Here is a 15,009-nt window from a genome sequence, read left to right as displayed (position 1 = left end):
TGAAAAAAATACAACGCTATAAAAACCCGCAGTCTATTCTAGCTACTTATTACTTAGGATGTTATTACTGTTAACTAGGCTAGACTTCCATAGTTATGCAATACAGTGCTTCCTGTTTCATTTATTTAAAAATAATAACATGTGTGTCCAATATCACATTAAAATAAACCTAAATTTTACGTGGTCCTAGATAGTCATGCTTTTCAATTAATTTAATGCTCGCTCTATCTTTAGTCAAGGATAAAAGGACAAATCCATTCTGTCTTCTAGGTGGGGTGTTAGTTCTGGAGAAACGAAAACGAAAATGACAAAGCACTTAAATAGCAGGTTGCTGAAGTCGACAGCCGGAGAAGAGGCTGCGATGAGCTTGCGCACAGACCGAATGAGAGACGGCTAGACAAAGTTTGACCAGGAAAATATTCATGTTGGTCGGATGTCACGCTTGGTAAGTTCGTTCTTTTCTTAGGCTATCGCTTATCTAGGAAGTGTTTAGGATACAGAGTTATTTGTCTTATTGTATTTTCTTATTTAGTAAATAATAATAGCGTGTACACTGAGAACAGTGATGCGAACTGATAGCTAAAATTGCAAGTCATATAGCACACGACATGTAAAGTCATTGACAGACAGACAGACAGACAGACAGACAAATAAAAGGCAATATGAATGGTATAGCTTGTTTGGAGGGCAGCCAGCCTGTGGAGTGTTATTATTGCCACATCCGTGACTAAGACTTGCGGTGTAAACCTCTGAATCATTTCTTGAAAAAGGAAACCTGTCGGGCAATATCCTGCAGAGGGAAGAATTTGCATTTCATACGAATACAGTGCAATGGACAACATTAGAATAAAACAAATATGGCACGTTTCGTTTATAGCGCACACCAACAATCCTATAACGATGGACATTGAAATATAGTCGCAAAACACGCGCGCGCGTGTTGCACACACACACACACACACACACACACACACACACACACACACACACACACACACACACACACACACACATATATCCATTCATCCATGAACTCTATTAGCTTTGATTCCCCCAGATTTTACTGATGTAATCAATGAGAACATCCTTTCTATCTGAGGCTGACTCACTACAAGTTATGACCCAGTGATAGAGAGTGAAAGTAATCACTGTTCCTCAATCAGTGCTGTGTTGTGTTTTCTATTTTAATAGACTCGTGGCAAAATTTCTAAATCATTGTATTGTTGCATTGTGTTTAAATGTAGTTCTTCTCCTTCCTCTCACTATTAAATCATCAGTGTTACTGGTCTTAACTTCATCATCTACCACATGCACAACCATGGAAAGCTTGATGTTAATGACTGGGAGAAGCGGACCTAATAATGGTAATTATACAGTATGTGATGGCAGTCACATAACAAACTGAGAAAATCTGGCAACTAAAATTAGTTACTTTAGTCTCATTACATAAATGTTATTTTTCCCCTAGATACTGATACTGTCCAAAGTGAGAATGCTCGTCGAGGTGGAAGGAGAAGACAAAGGGGAGCACAAAGTCATGGGAGTAGTCAAGGTGAAAGGGAGGAAAGGAAAAGAGATAGTGAAGAGCTGCGTGGGAGAGGAAGGGGAAGAGGTGGTGGAGCAGGAGGAGGTGCAGAGAGAGGTAGAAGAAGAGGAGCAACAGAGGTGGGCCGCAATACAGAAAGGGGAGGCAGACAAAGAGGTGCTGGAAGAGATAGAAATGAATGGGAAGGTGCAGCGAGATGGAGATCAGAAGTAGGAAGAAACCCAGAAGCAGGTCCAGTTGTTAGACAAGGAGCGAGAATAGGGATGGCAGGGAGAGAAGAACGTGGAGACAGAAGAGAAGGTTGGAGGGGTGAAAGAAGAGATGTTGAGGGAGACAGGCAAGATAGAAATGGAAGGAGATCAAATTCTGCCAGCACAGCTAGGCCACCACAGGGCCGAGGACTGGGCTTTAAAGCGCTGGAAGAACTCTCTCTAAAAGACCCATCTGTAGTGGCCATTACCATGTCCTCACATCCTTCTGTGAAAGATCTCCTCAGTGAGACCAAAATAAGGCAGGATCTTATTGAACTCATTTGCTTGGTGCTGAGTAAAGCCTTTAAATCAAGGACAGACAGAGGCACTCAGCAGCACCTGGCTGGCATTATAAAAGATTCAGGGTTCTTCTGCACCTCTCTACCCCACTATCTTGTGGGGATGGTGTCAGATAGCAAACCTGCTTGCAGAGCACAATACCCACAGCATCTGGAAAATATCCTGGTGATTCTCTCACAGGTAAATAAACTGATGAAACATAGAAAACTTGACAAAACATAGGAAATTCAGCTGAAGGATAATTGATTTTATATCTGAAAAACATATGAGGACATTGCTCAATAGATGAAGCAATAAAGTACAAGGGTAATTTTACTATGTACAAACAGTGTGTATACTGTAATGTACTTAATACACTAAAATACAGACCAGTGAGATTTTTTTATATGTACATACAGTGCAGTGGGAATGATAGTGTAATATATAAATCACATTTATTTTTATTTTTCCTGTGTGCAAAGAGAAAAAGGCATAATGAAAGATACAGTTATTGAGAAAATCAGATTACATAGATGTAAACAAACCTTATTTAGGCATTTCTGTTTTTATTTCCTGTGCTTTTTATTAACAGTTTTAAAGTAGCTAAATTCTTTTTTCCTTGTTATGTTTATTAGGTGCTTAACATCTTCCCTGCTAGTTCGGTTCATACAGTGAGTTTGTTACTGACACTGCTCCAAGCCTCCATTAACAGCCTGAGGGCATCAGGTGTGGACTTTCAGCCTCAAATTGAGGAAAGTGTGGAGCAACTTCAGGACCTGATCACACACCTCCAGAATAGAGCAAGAGAGGGTACCCTGCGCTCAGACAGAGACACATATGCATTCCTGCCCTCTGGTGGTGGTAACCCAGGTAACTGGCTCTTGGAGATATTTCTACTGAATCACTTTGTTTTCACATATTTGGATAGACTGTCCTGAAGCAAATACCATGCAGTTGGCCAGAAAAAAAATCTTTTTGTAAGGTTTTGAAATGTTAGTATAGATCGGACAGTTATTAATACTTCCACATTTCTAACCTAGATGAAGAAGATCAACAGGATTTCAGGACCATACCAATCTACCCAACTCCACAGGAGTTCCGACAGGAGCATAGGCCTTTCCTTAGACCTAACATTACCTCCCAGAGCTACACAAACACCCACCTCTACCTTGATACACACTTCCGGCTGCTCAGAGAGGACTTTGTGCGACCACTGCGTGAGGGGATTCAGCAATTGCTCCAGAACCAAAAAGATATCGGAAGGACCAACAGCCCACTAAAGACAAAGCGCTTTGATGATATCAGAATATATTTTGACACACAGCTAGTGGTGCCCAAATGCACACACACTGGCATTGCCTACATTGTCCAGTTTGACGCACAGCCACTTAAGGTTAGCTTCTGGTTGTTGATGTCTTTGTAAAATGGCATTTGAATGATGCAGTAAAGTATATTCTGTGTCACTGATGTGTTAATACATACACTGGTCATTCACTATTTAAATGGCAAATGTAAAGACATATATAAACATGTATATTACTAACAGGATGTCCATTTTACCCACAGTTTGTACGCTGGCAGAACTCCAAGAGATTGCTTTATGGCTCCCTGGTATGCCTGTCAAGTGATAACTTCGAGAGCTTCCTGTTTGCCACAGTGTCAGATCGAGACCCTGAACATCTGCAGGAAGGACAGGTCCAGATTACATTTACAGAGGAGAGCAGGTTAAAGCTGGCAAGAATTGAGGTAGAGTAATACATTGTTTGCACCATATGTTAAAATGGGCATGATGCATTCAGTTTCTTTGCATAAATGTAAGAAATATCTGTGGTCATTTGAAACAGAAATACAAAGAACAAAATGTGTTTTTTTAAAATCACAGAAAGATCGAGTGTTTCTGATGGTCGAGACCACTGCCTACTTTGAGGCTTATCGGTATGTTCTAGAGGGCTTACAGGAGCAGAAGGAGGATGATTTGCCCTTTCAAAGGTAAGGATGTGTGTCAATGTGCTGCCCTGGACTTTCAGATTTTACTGTCAAGGTTTTTTTTTTTAATATAATCCAAAAGTTATTTCAAAACAATTAACACCACAAATATTTTTAAAGGAGTTTTGAGTGAGAAAATAGTAGCAAGAAGGGTTTGACAGCGGTTTTTGGCGTAAAAGTGTCAAAGTAAATTCTGCATTCACTTTAATTTATCATATCATCTCACAATTCCCCAAAAACTTTTACATATGGATCTTTTCAATACTTCAAATATTGACATCACCTTCAGTACCCTTAACAAATACTGAAAAAATATTGTTTTATATTTGTTGCCTAGCAGTATCTTTAAATGAAACTCCATTAAACCTTTTCTCTCAGAACTACAACATAAAAAGGGTGTCAAGGGTTTTGCCACACTTGACTAGTTTGACAAATAAACTAGGAAAACTCATGTAAGTGCCTGCAGTGAAGACCAAGAGACATAGAGTGTCTTTTGCTGCTGCTATTATCATGGTTAATACCACTAAACCATAAGGGTTGTTACCATTGCACACTGCACTTTGTTGATGATAAAATCTGGGCTGTTCTGTCTGGGCTTTTTTGGGGTGTTTTTTGCTTGTTTTTTTCTCTCTGTGTATGGACAGACTGCAAATCAATTTCCCATTGGGGACAATAAAGTTACCGTTGACAACTGAAAGTTCCCATTGACCGTTGAAACCTGATTTTAACAGCACAGTTTCTGTAGTTAAGCAAAAGTCCTTGCGATATTAAAATGCTGATTTAATTGTTTAGGGAGAGATTTTCTTTAAAGAAATATATTACTAAGGATCTTTAATTCTTTCAGGTACATTGTGGAATGCAAGACAGATGTCCAACCGCCAGCTTATCTTCGAAGAAATGATAATTATGACTTGTCATCTGTTGCTGACCCTGACTACAAGGCCAGAATACGGCCCTTTCACAGTCTGAAGGCAGAGGCCTGGCCAAGGATGGAGGAGTTGGGTCTGGATGAGTCTCAGATGAAAGCCTTCCAGCTGGCCCTCACAAAAGAACTGTCTATCATACAAGGACCTCCAGGCACAGGTAAGAAATTGAAAGACCATTGTTAGTGAGTTTTTCATTTTTATTTGTTGAATGACAGAATTTTAAGAAGTGCAAAGTTAAGTTTTCTCTAGCAAAAATCAACATGTTTTTTGGCCTCAGGAAAAACCTACGTTGGTCTAAAGATTGCTCAGGCACTCTTGACCAACCAGGAACTCTGGAGAGATCAACCTGACATGGCTCCGATGCTGGTTGTGTGTTACACCAACCACGCCCTGGATCAGTTCCTTGAGGGTAAGCACCGACAGCTGCTTCGTAATAACACGCTTGGTTTGCTCACTTGTCATGGAAGAGGATGTTTCAATTTCAGGTACAAAGAATCTTATGTGTCAAGTGTATTTGCATTCACTAAAAGGCCACAGACCTCTACTTCAGGTTATATTTAATTATTTATCCTTCTGGTCTGTTTCCTGGAATGGACAATGCAATGCAAAAAAAGCTTTCAGTGTTCTGGGATGTGACATGCATTTATTTTAACTCTGTATCTCAGGTATTCATAAATTTTTAAAAGATGGCATAGTGAGAGTTGGAGGTCGCAGCAACAGTGAGATCCTGAAGCGTTTCAATCTGAGGGAGCTGACCCATTCACCTAACTTCAGACGAACACTGCCCGGTCATCTGCGTAATGCATATAATCAGGTGAGCTCTTGCAGGTGAACTGCAGTTTGAATCTTATTTTAAAATGCTCCTTGTGTATTCCTTTTGTTCACAGAAAAGATGAAGAAAAAGACTCAGAATATATAAAAAGATGAAACAGGTTTAAGTAAATGCCTTTTGTTTCCTGTTAAACATCTTTTGTTTATCTAATAGGTTTTCTATTGCGCTTATTCGTTTTTTTTTTTTGTCAATGATCACACAATCATTCTTTTTGCTTTGTGTGGCTTGCTCACCTGCTTAACAGGTTTACTGGGAGCTGTGTGAAGAGGAGAGGGAGATCGAGGAACAGAGTATAAAGTTGGAATGTTCTTTGAGAGGTGTGTTGAGGGAAATCTTCTTACATAAGTTCATCTTGCGCCAACACTGGGACAGCCTGCATCGCCCCCCTGTGAGTCATTCTGAATAAGAAATTCACATTTTATGCATATGAAATGAGCTTGACAGAATGAGTCCAAACTCATGAGTTTGAAATGATTTGTAGGCAATGGATGAATTTCAGACCTGGAATGAGAAGAAGCCCAACCTGATGATGGAGTGGTTGGGTTTGGGTTCCACTGTCTTCCTGCAGAGGGAGACAGAGAATGCGAATGGAAATGATGGTAAGACTTTTACTCTAAGCAGTGCTCAACTGAACAAGTGAAAGATTATTTAATAACTGACTTTCATCTAATGTAAACACTTAAGGTTCCAAAACACCAACATGAGCATTAAATCTAAACTTAAAACTGCTGTCACAGTCATTTCAGATCAGCAATTGCTGTCAGTGAAGACTATAAACATTTTATCATGCACATACAGTATGTTGAATAGCATAAATACCATATGCTGAGCATGCTGAAAATAGAATTATTTCACTTTATGAGGTGTCAATAAAAAAAGAAATATGTGCATTTGTTGTGGTGTTTGAAAGAATTGTCATTCTGACCCATTCTGTTGCTCTGAATGGGTAACATATAGAAAAAGTATCAATGGAGGTGGATGAAGAAGAGGACCTCATTGAAATCGCTGAGGAGGCAGATCTGATCCAGGCAGAGCGGATTATTGAAGACAACTTTGGTCCCAGAGGCATTAGAGATGCCAGAAAGAAGGAAGAAATGCAGGATGCTGTCAGAGAAGTCGAGGATCTCATGCTTGCTATGAACCTGGATAAAGTTAAAATACAGGCTGGGCAGAGTGAAGAAGGATTTAAGGTAAATTTAATTGAAGGGTTTAGTGCAGTGATCGTAATGAGTTTATCATTTCTCTAAGAGCACATTGATGTAGAACCATAGCAGACTGAGTGGAGTCTGATGTAAGGATATGCTTACATTAAATCAACATCTGACCAATGGAAGTATATTTACATCTTAAGTCCACAGCATACAATATGTTATTTACATCCATGTTTGGTAGATGGCAGTTTCAGGTTTCCCTTTGTTGATGATAAGTATAGGACTTGGCATGTTACTGTGAATACTGTGTAAGTGTAATAACCAAAAGCTTCAGGAGAAAGATTTCTCAGGCATTGTAAAAGATGGACATAGTTACTATAAGTCACCCAGCAGTTTGGGCTTTTGGTTTAGGGTCTTGCATTTACAAGATTCAGTGGTAGTGTTTTTGTCTCCCGCATGCTGTTATTCTGGAGAGGCAGAAGTTACCATGTTTAGGTGAAAGGTTAGAGTACTAAATTATCGCCTAATGCTAGGAAGTTAGTTTCAATTTCCTATGTGCAGTGCTCAGGCACATCAGCTAATTAGTGCTCAACAGACTAATGAAACATTAGAATTTCACTCACCAAAATTGAAGCACAAACTTCTTAGATGGTCTGCCCTCAACAGCAAACCATAATATTAGTCAGAGACTTACATTAAAATGCTCCAAGAACAATCAACTGCATAAACTAAGTGTAGAAATCTAGTTCAGTGATTGTAGTTAGAAGAGGTGAGGTCTAAAAGATAACAATCAGCTCCAGATGCTTGTGTCAGAACATCTGTCAGTCAATGTAACCATGTCTCTAACTCCAGTATCCAGTATCTAGTGCACACTATGACAACTTATTACAAAAAGAAAAAAGAAAACAACAAAAAATAATACAAAATCTACTTTATAATATGAATTCATCACTTAGTTAACTGAGGTTCAGAAGGTTATAATGTTTTTTACCATCCTGATCAATACAGTTCCAACGAGACCAGAGGAAAAAGATGAAGAAAAAAATCAGAAACGAACTTGGGAAGACCTCAGCTATGACTGAAAGAGAGGAAGATAACGTGTTTGATGTTTGGACTCTTAGTCAGCAAGACAGATGGAAGCTCTATCGGTATGTCTGCATCCGTGTTCAACGTTTCTTTTCTTTTATTACTATGTACCTTTTTTCTGGCTCTTTCCTTCTGTTGCATTCTCTGTACAGTTCTGTCCTCTTTCCTTCTTTCTTAATTCCCCTTTTATTTTACACTCTTTCTATTCCCTGACCTACCTTCGTATATTCCCACTGTGTATAATTAAATCAAGTAATCACTAAGAAAATGTATCTCTTAGGATTTTATCACAGCAGAAAGCCAAGATGTAAATCTAGTCTTCTATTACTGTAAAATCAGGACTGAAAGAACTGTGTACACAGTTTTATTTCTCATTTAAACTAACAAACAGGGAATTGAAGACACAAACAGTATATTGTTTAAATTGTTTAATTGTTTAAATATGCTGTATTAGTAATGAAGAGATATTAGTCAATCATACTATATATTTTTGCTCTTGCTCCATGTTATTTCAGATTAAAACAATAATAATCTTAGGGCTTCTGCATGGCTCTTTCAGTCAGTTCAGTGTTTTACTATTTCATATTGGCTTTGTGTTTTCAGGTTGTGGGTGGCACGCTACAGGACGGAGCTTCGTGAAAAAGCCCTGCTATCTGAACAAGCGTACCAGAATGCAGTGGACAGATTGGCTGATGTAAAACGGCATGAAAGTCTCTGTCTCCTCAACAAAGCCACGGTACAGAATATATTAATTAGCATATTCCTTTTAAAAATCCTAACCATAAATTATATAGAATTTATCAGATTTATTATAAATTATTTTAACTAACATTAACAGATAAATTATTTTTGGTTTCATTTGCCCAGATTTTGTGGCAAGCATCTTTGTGCAAGAGAAAAAAACTGTATATTATCCAAAGTTTTTTCTTCTGTGCCTCCATTTAAAAATAGTAGAAGAGAGCAGAATTTCTCCTGGTAATCCAAGAAGTGACAGTAATGTTACAGTAATGTAACCTATTGGTTAGTTACAAAGTTTTAAAACTTTTCCCAATAGCACCTGTGGCCATATGAACAGACTGAGGCTACAAGCGATAAAGAATCCAACTGTTAAACAACTACAGAAACAGACAAGCTGCTTCCCACTGTTTCCAGTCTTTATGTTAATCCAACAGACTCCAGCTTTACATTTGTATAGGATTGATATCTACCTTATGCACTAACAGTCAACAAAAATAAATAGCAAATTCAGGTCAACTTGTCTCTTTAAAAAAAACAAATATTCTGTCCACCAGGTTGTTGGCATGACAACAACAGGGGCAGCAAAGTTTCGTCAAACCCTGCAGGAAGTGCGTCCACGTCTGGTGATTGTAGAAGAGGCTGCAGAGGTTCTTGAAGCCCACACCATCACCACATTGAGCAGAGCATGCCAACACCTTATTCTGATTGGAGACCACCAACAGGTAAGACCTGACACAGACAAACAAGGCGATGTTTCCTGAGCACTTAGGAGACTTGCAAGGTTTATTAACTCTGCTTGACTATTTTTGGATCACTATATGTGTTTTTAACAAGGCACAGTTGTAACATGAAAATTTAAAGACAGCATATTATGAGATGCTCTGTGCTTTTCTATATCTTTATGTGTGTTGCCTTGAAGGTAGCAAAAAAAAAAATACTAGCTATTACAAGAGATAGAGAAGAGTACGCAGTGATATCCTGGACATCAGGAGGCTATTATACAACAACTTGTCGGGGCCTGCCAAGGACATATGGCTAGACAGCCTGTCTACCAATCTGCAGCATGTGATCACAGCTACACAAAACTCTATCACACATCTCAATATTCAGCTCTGGTATATTCTTGCTGTGCAACAACTATCAAAAACTAACATTTGCTTAGTGTCCCTGTTTATTCATGTTTATTTATGAATCTGCATACATAGGGTGTACATTTGACTATGCTAACAAGCGTGCGCTCCATGCAGTTGTACTAAAAGTTTAGTAATGGAATTTAAATGAAGTTGACTTAAAGAGTGACCTTCTTGCAACCCAGAGTTGGAAATAAATGGCAGTTTTTACACCTTATCATTATACTTCTTTATATCATGTACATCAGATTAACATAATAGTATGGAACCTCATGTGTAGCACATTAAATAGTATTTAATGTGCTACACATGATCAAAGTATATGGATAAAATTATTTGTGTAGTTATAGTATAGTTATATTTTCTAGTTTATTCATATTGTAATTTACCAAATTAAGTAAGTGGTGAAAAAGAACAAATGAACAAACTAGATAAGGTATCCTGGTGACACATATTAGTGTTAGTCGATAGCAGTTATTTTTACTCTAGAGGCAAGTATTAAAGCATTATATTTGTGGAACATAAACTTGAATCTGTGCAGGTAAGGTAGATGGATCACACTGTCCAAGTAAAATAAGGCCTGGCATTGTTGTGCTGGTCATTAATCGCAGGTTTGGTGTTGAATCGAGCAGAACACAATGCTTCACATTTATACTAGAATTTGTCTTGCCTCCCCCACACCACTCCCACATACATGCACAATCACGCTCTGTCCTCTAGCTAAATTAGGTTTGCACACACGCACACATACGTACACACACACATACACAAATACATACATACAAGCAAAACTAAAACGACAGCAAAAGAAAGTTAGAGTGCATTTGCATGCATTCTATACTCCCATCCAAATACACACCCATATAAGAATATTTATTTTATTCATTTATAGTTTCCCATATTTGTATTTATGGTGCTTACAAATGGCTAGGAACTATTTAACAGCTGTTCATTAGTAATTATGTCTGATGCTCCTGGTCCTATGGCTAGGAAACTCAGTGCTCTTTTCTTCACTTAGATTGCATGATGTTGCTCTGTGCATTGCATTTAAAGTCTAGAAAAAGAAGTCGTAATGTTATTTTTGGAATAACAGAAGGCAATGCCTTGAAATAGGCAGGTATTTAACAGGTTTCATGTAAATATAGGCATTACCTGATGTCTAATGTTAACTTACCTTTCAATGCATATGATAAACAAGTGTTTTTTTTCCCTCTCCTTTAGCTGCGCCCTAGTGCCACAGTATATGAACTCGCTAAGAACTTCAACCTGGAGATGTCCATGTTTGAGAGATTAGTGAACATGGGACTGCCTTTTGTCAGACTGAACTACCAGGTTTGTTTTTCTGCATATATTAGCTCTCTCATCTTCTTGCAGGATCAGTCATTAAATTGTAGACATCTTTATGCAGTTAAAGACAGTAAGATATATATCTCAATATCTCTATGCGATTTGTTCATCTATGGTCCTTATTTTTGTTTGTTCTTAAGCATCGTATGAGGCCAGAAATTGCCCGTCTTCTGACCCCACACATCTACACAGAGTTAGAAAACCATCCTTCTGTGTTGGAGTACGAAAACATCAAGGTACATGTTTTTGTTTGCTCTCCTGCAGTGCCTCCTGCATGCAAGGATTTTTTAAAAAACTTTACTACTCTAGACTTTCAAATGCATCTTAAGTCTCAAATCTAATTTAGGCTGTGCATACAATATCTAGAATACAGGATAAAAAATATAATATGATGAATATAAAAGAATAATGTGGAATGTGTTTATTAAATGTTTATTTACAGGGCCTAAAGACCAATTTGTACTTTGTGGACCACAACCACCTAGAAGAAGAAATCAGAGATGGAAAAAGCCATCAGAACCGTCATGAGGCAATGTTTGTTGTAGCTCTTTGTCGCCACTTTCTCTTGCAAGACTACAAACCAGAGCAAATTACCATCCTCACGACCTATACTGGCCAACTCCACTGTCTGCGTAAACATATGCCAGCCAAGGAGTTTGCAGGTGTCAAAGTGCATGTAGTAGACAAGTACCAGGGAGAAGAGAATGACATTGTATTGTTGTCGCTTGTCCGTAGCAACCGACAGTCTAAAGTTGGCTTCTTGAACATTTCCAATCGTGTCTGTGTAGCGTTGTCACGTGCCAAGAAAGGTCTCTACTGTATTGGCAACAGCGTGATGCTGGACCAAGTCAAACTGTGGAGCAAAATCTTCCACACCTTGAGAGAGAAGGATCAGGTTGGAAAGGCTCTGACTCTGTGCTGTCAGAATCATCCAGATCGAGAGGTAAAAGTATCAAATGCTGACGATTTCAGCCAAGCACCCGAGGGAGGCTGCACCCAGCCTTGCCAGTTCCGTTTAGACTGTGGCCACGTTTGTACTAGGGTCTGTCATCCATATGACCCAGAGCACAAGAAGTATAAGTGTGTCAAAAAGTGTGAGAAGATTTTATGTGATATGGGACACAAATGCACACTTCTATGCCATAAAGAATGCCCAAAGAACTGTCCAGTAAAGGTTGAGAAGATCATACCCAAGTGTCAACACACACAAATGATTCCTTGTCACCAGGACCCAAACACATTTACATGCCAGGAGCCTTGCCAGAAGTTGCTCAGCTGTGAACATCCATGTGAGTCAGTCTGTGGGTTACCATGCACCAGTAAGTGCAAGGTAAAGGTCATCTTAAAACTTAGGTGTGGACACACCCAGGAAGATGCATGCTTTTACAAAGATTGCATCGATAAGGCTGAATGTAAGGCCCCATGTGAGCACCAGCTAAAATGTGGACATGCTTGCCGTGGTACATGCGGCAAATGTTTTCAGGGACGCTTCCACTTTGCCTGTTATCACAAATGTGAACGTCTCCTCATCTGCTCTCACCAGTGCAAGGAACCTTGCACTGGTGATTGTCCTCCTTGTCAGAGACCTTGTGAGAATTGCTGTGTCCACAGTAAGTGCATGAAGCCATGTGGGCAGCCATGTGCTCCTTGTAGAGAGCCCTGTGCATGGCAGTGTGCTCACCATCGCTGCAATAAGCTTTGCTATGAGCCATGTGATCGCCCACCATGCACTGAACCCTGCAACAAGACCCTAGGTTGTGGCCACCCGTGCATTGGACTGTGCGGAGACAAATGTCCAAGTAAATGCCGCATCTGTCACCACGATGACGTCACAGAGATTTTCTTTGGCACTGAAAATGAGCCAGACGCTTACTTCATTCAGCTGGAGGATTGTAAACACATCATTGAGTACACAGCTATGGACATATATATGGGTATGGATGATAACAACCAGGCAAATGAAGTAGAGCAGGTGGCCATAAAACTAAAGGAATGCCCCAAGTGTCGTACTCCGATCAGAAATAATCTGCGCTACGGATCTCAGATCAACCGCAGTCTGGAAGAGATAGAGATGGTAAAGGAGAAGATAAATGGACAGCAGTCAGATATTGAAAAAAAGAGGAAAGCACTTCGAACTCAGTTGCGTGAAAACCGTCGAACCTATGAAATGGATGACCAAAAGGAATATATACTTATCAAAGAAAGTCTGAAAAAACCCTACCTCACACCAAATGATCTATGGGTAGTGGAAAACAAGATGGATTTCTTAATAAGAGTTCAGAAGCTTCTGAAGATTGAGAAGAAAGACATGATGGACATGGATCGCGACAAGTTCTCGAAGAATGTTGCAGAGTTTGTGTGTTGGCTCAATAGCTACCACCAAAAATTCACAGACCAGCAGGTCTTTGATTTGCAGAGAGAGCTACAGAGACTCAGTCTCCTGGCTGAACTGAATGTTCGTTGCCATTTGGCAAATGAGAGGAGACAAATAGATCAAATTCAATCAGACGTACAAAAAATAAGAGATATTTTGGAAACGTGGGGTCAATTCACTGAGCAAGATGAGCAAAAAGTGAAGGAAGCCATGAAGAAACTAGATGAGATGTTTCCACTCAGTGGCTTGGGGATCAGTGACGAGGAAAGAAAGATGATTGTCTCAGCCATGAAAATGCGACCTGGACACTGGTACAAATGTCCAAATGGCCATGTCTATCTTATCACAGAGTGTGGAGGGGCTATGGAGAGCAGACATTGTCCTGATTGTAATGCTACTATTGGTGGGCAAAGCCATATACTTGCAAGTGACAACCAAGTTGCCTCAGAGATGGATGGGGCACAGCACCCTGCTTGGTCTGAAGCCAATAACCTTCTAAACTTTAATCTACTTGACTTCTAAAAGCCATTTTAGAAAAGCCTGTTGTTTTCTTTCCACCCTTGACTCTTAGCTGGAACATGTATGAGTGACAAAAGTTTGTGGATTTACTTAAACAAGGGCCTCAACTAAAGTCAGTGTACTCAGTGTAAATAACTTGGCAAAGGAAAATAGCATAATTTTACTTTTTACTGTTTTACTTTATGGCACCTACGAGATGGATTAGGCAGAGAGCTTTTAATAAGACCATATTTTTCTTGCATGAACTGTACTTTTGAAACGTTTTTCTTGAAAATGTAGATTTTATGTTGGCAAATATTTTATGCTTGTATGTCAACATGTGTCTTGCCACCTTCAGTTATGAACATATATCATGCAGTATTGCTATTCTAAACATGATGAGTAGTAGTTTATTTTTAAATGCTTTGTAAATTACAGATTAAATAATAGATGGTAGTTCATAATGCTAAACTTGGTGAGTCTTTGGTTGCTCAGGACTCCATTAAGTACCAGTTGCATTATGGCTTAACAACAGGTGGCAGTAAAACACTGTAAAATAACAGTGAATAGTGACTTGATAGTTATTATGGTTAATGCTTGTTCATATGAGATTAAAATGTCTGTAAATACAAACGTGTTCTTGTTGTCTTTATTTTTATATAGGTCTCCATAGGCTCAGAGAAATAAGCTCAGCAAATGTGATTAACAAGTGTACTTGTTATGCTACATAAAAAGACACATTCAAGTAAAAATATATGAAAAAAAATGTTCTTAGTCACTTTCAGTTGCCATCCTGCAAAAATATCATTTAACTATTACCTAACTGATGCATGAAAGGAAAACAACAAAACGTTTCTCCTCATCA

At 39.0% G+C, this 15,009-nt stretch overlaps 1 protein-coding gene across 1 annotated transcript; it reads left to right on the top strand.

The window, feature by feature from the left end:
* The first annotated feature begins 338 nt into the window (after window positions 1-338).
* On the top strand, window positions 339-14,748 carry znfx1 (zinc finger, NFX1-type containing 1). The gene is made up of 19 exons (XM_080891839.1): window positions 339-445; window positions 1,278-1,364; window positions 1,469-2,277; window positions 2,712-2,946; window positions 3,117-3,469; window positions 3,643-3,822; window positions 3,959-4,065; window positions 4,907-5,145; window positions 5,266-5,397; window positions 5,654-5,802; window positions 6,065-6,208; window positions 6,302-6,419; window positions 6,778-7,010; window positions 7,980-8,119; window positions 8,661-8,793; window positions 9,350-9,517; window positions 11,147-11,257; window positions 11,413-11,508; window positions 11,715-14,748. Exons 2-19 carry the CDS (start codon window positions 1,319-1,321, stop codon window positions 14,166-14,168), a joined length of 5,847 nt encoding a protein of 1,948 aa, XP_080747965.1. The 5' UTR covers window positions 339-445; window positions 1,278-1,318; the 3' UTR covers window positions 14,169-14,748.
* Window positions 14,749-15,009: the final 261 nt, after the last annotated feature.

This window comes from Rhamphochromis sp. 'chilingali' (assembly GCF_963969265.1).
Source record: "Rhamphochromis sp. 'chilingali' genome assembly, chromosome: 9".
Classification (NCBI taxonomy): Eukaryota; Metazoa; Chordata; class Actinopteri; order Cichliformes; family Cichlidae; genus Rhamphochromis; species Rhamphochromis sp. 'chilingali'.
Note: the sequence above shows the minus strand (reverse complement) of the source record. Positions and strands in the feature narration are given on the sequence as shown.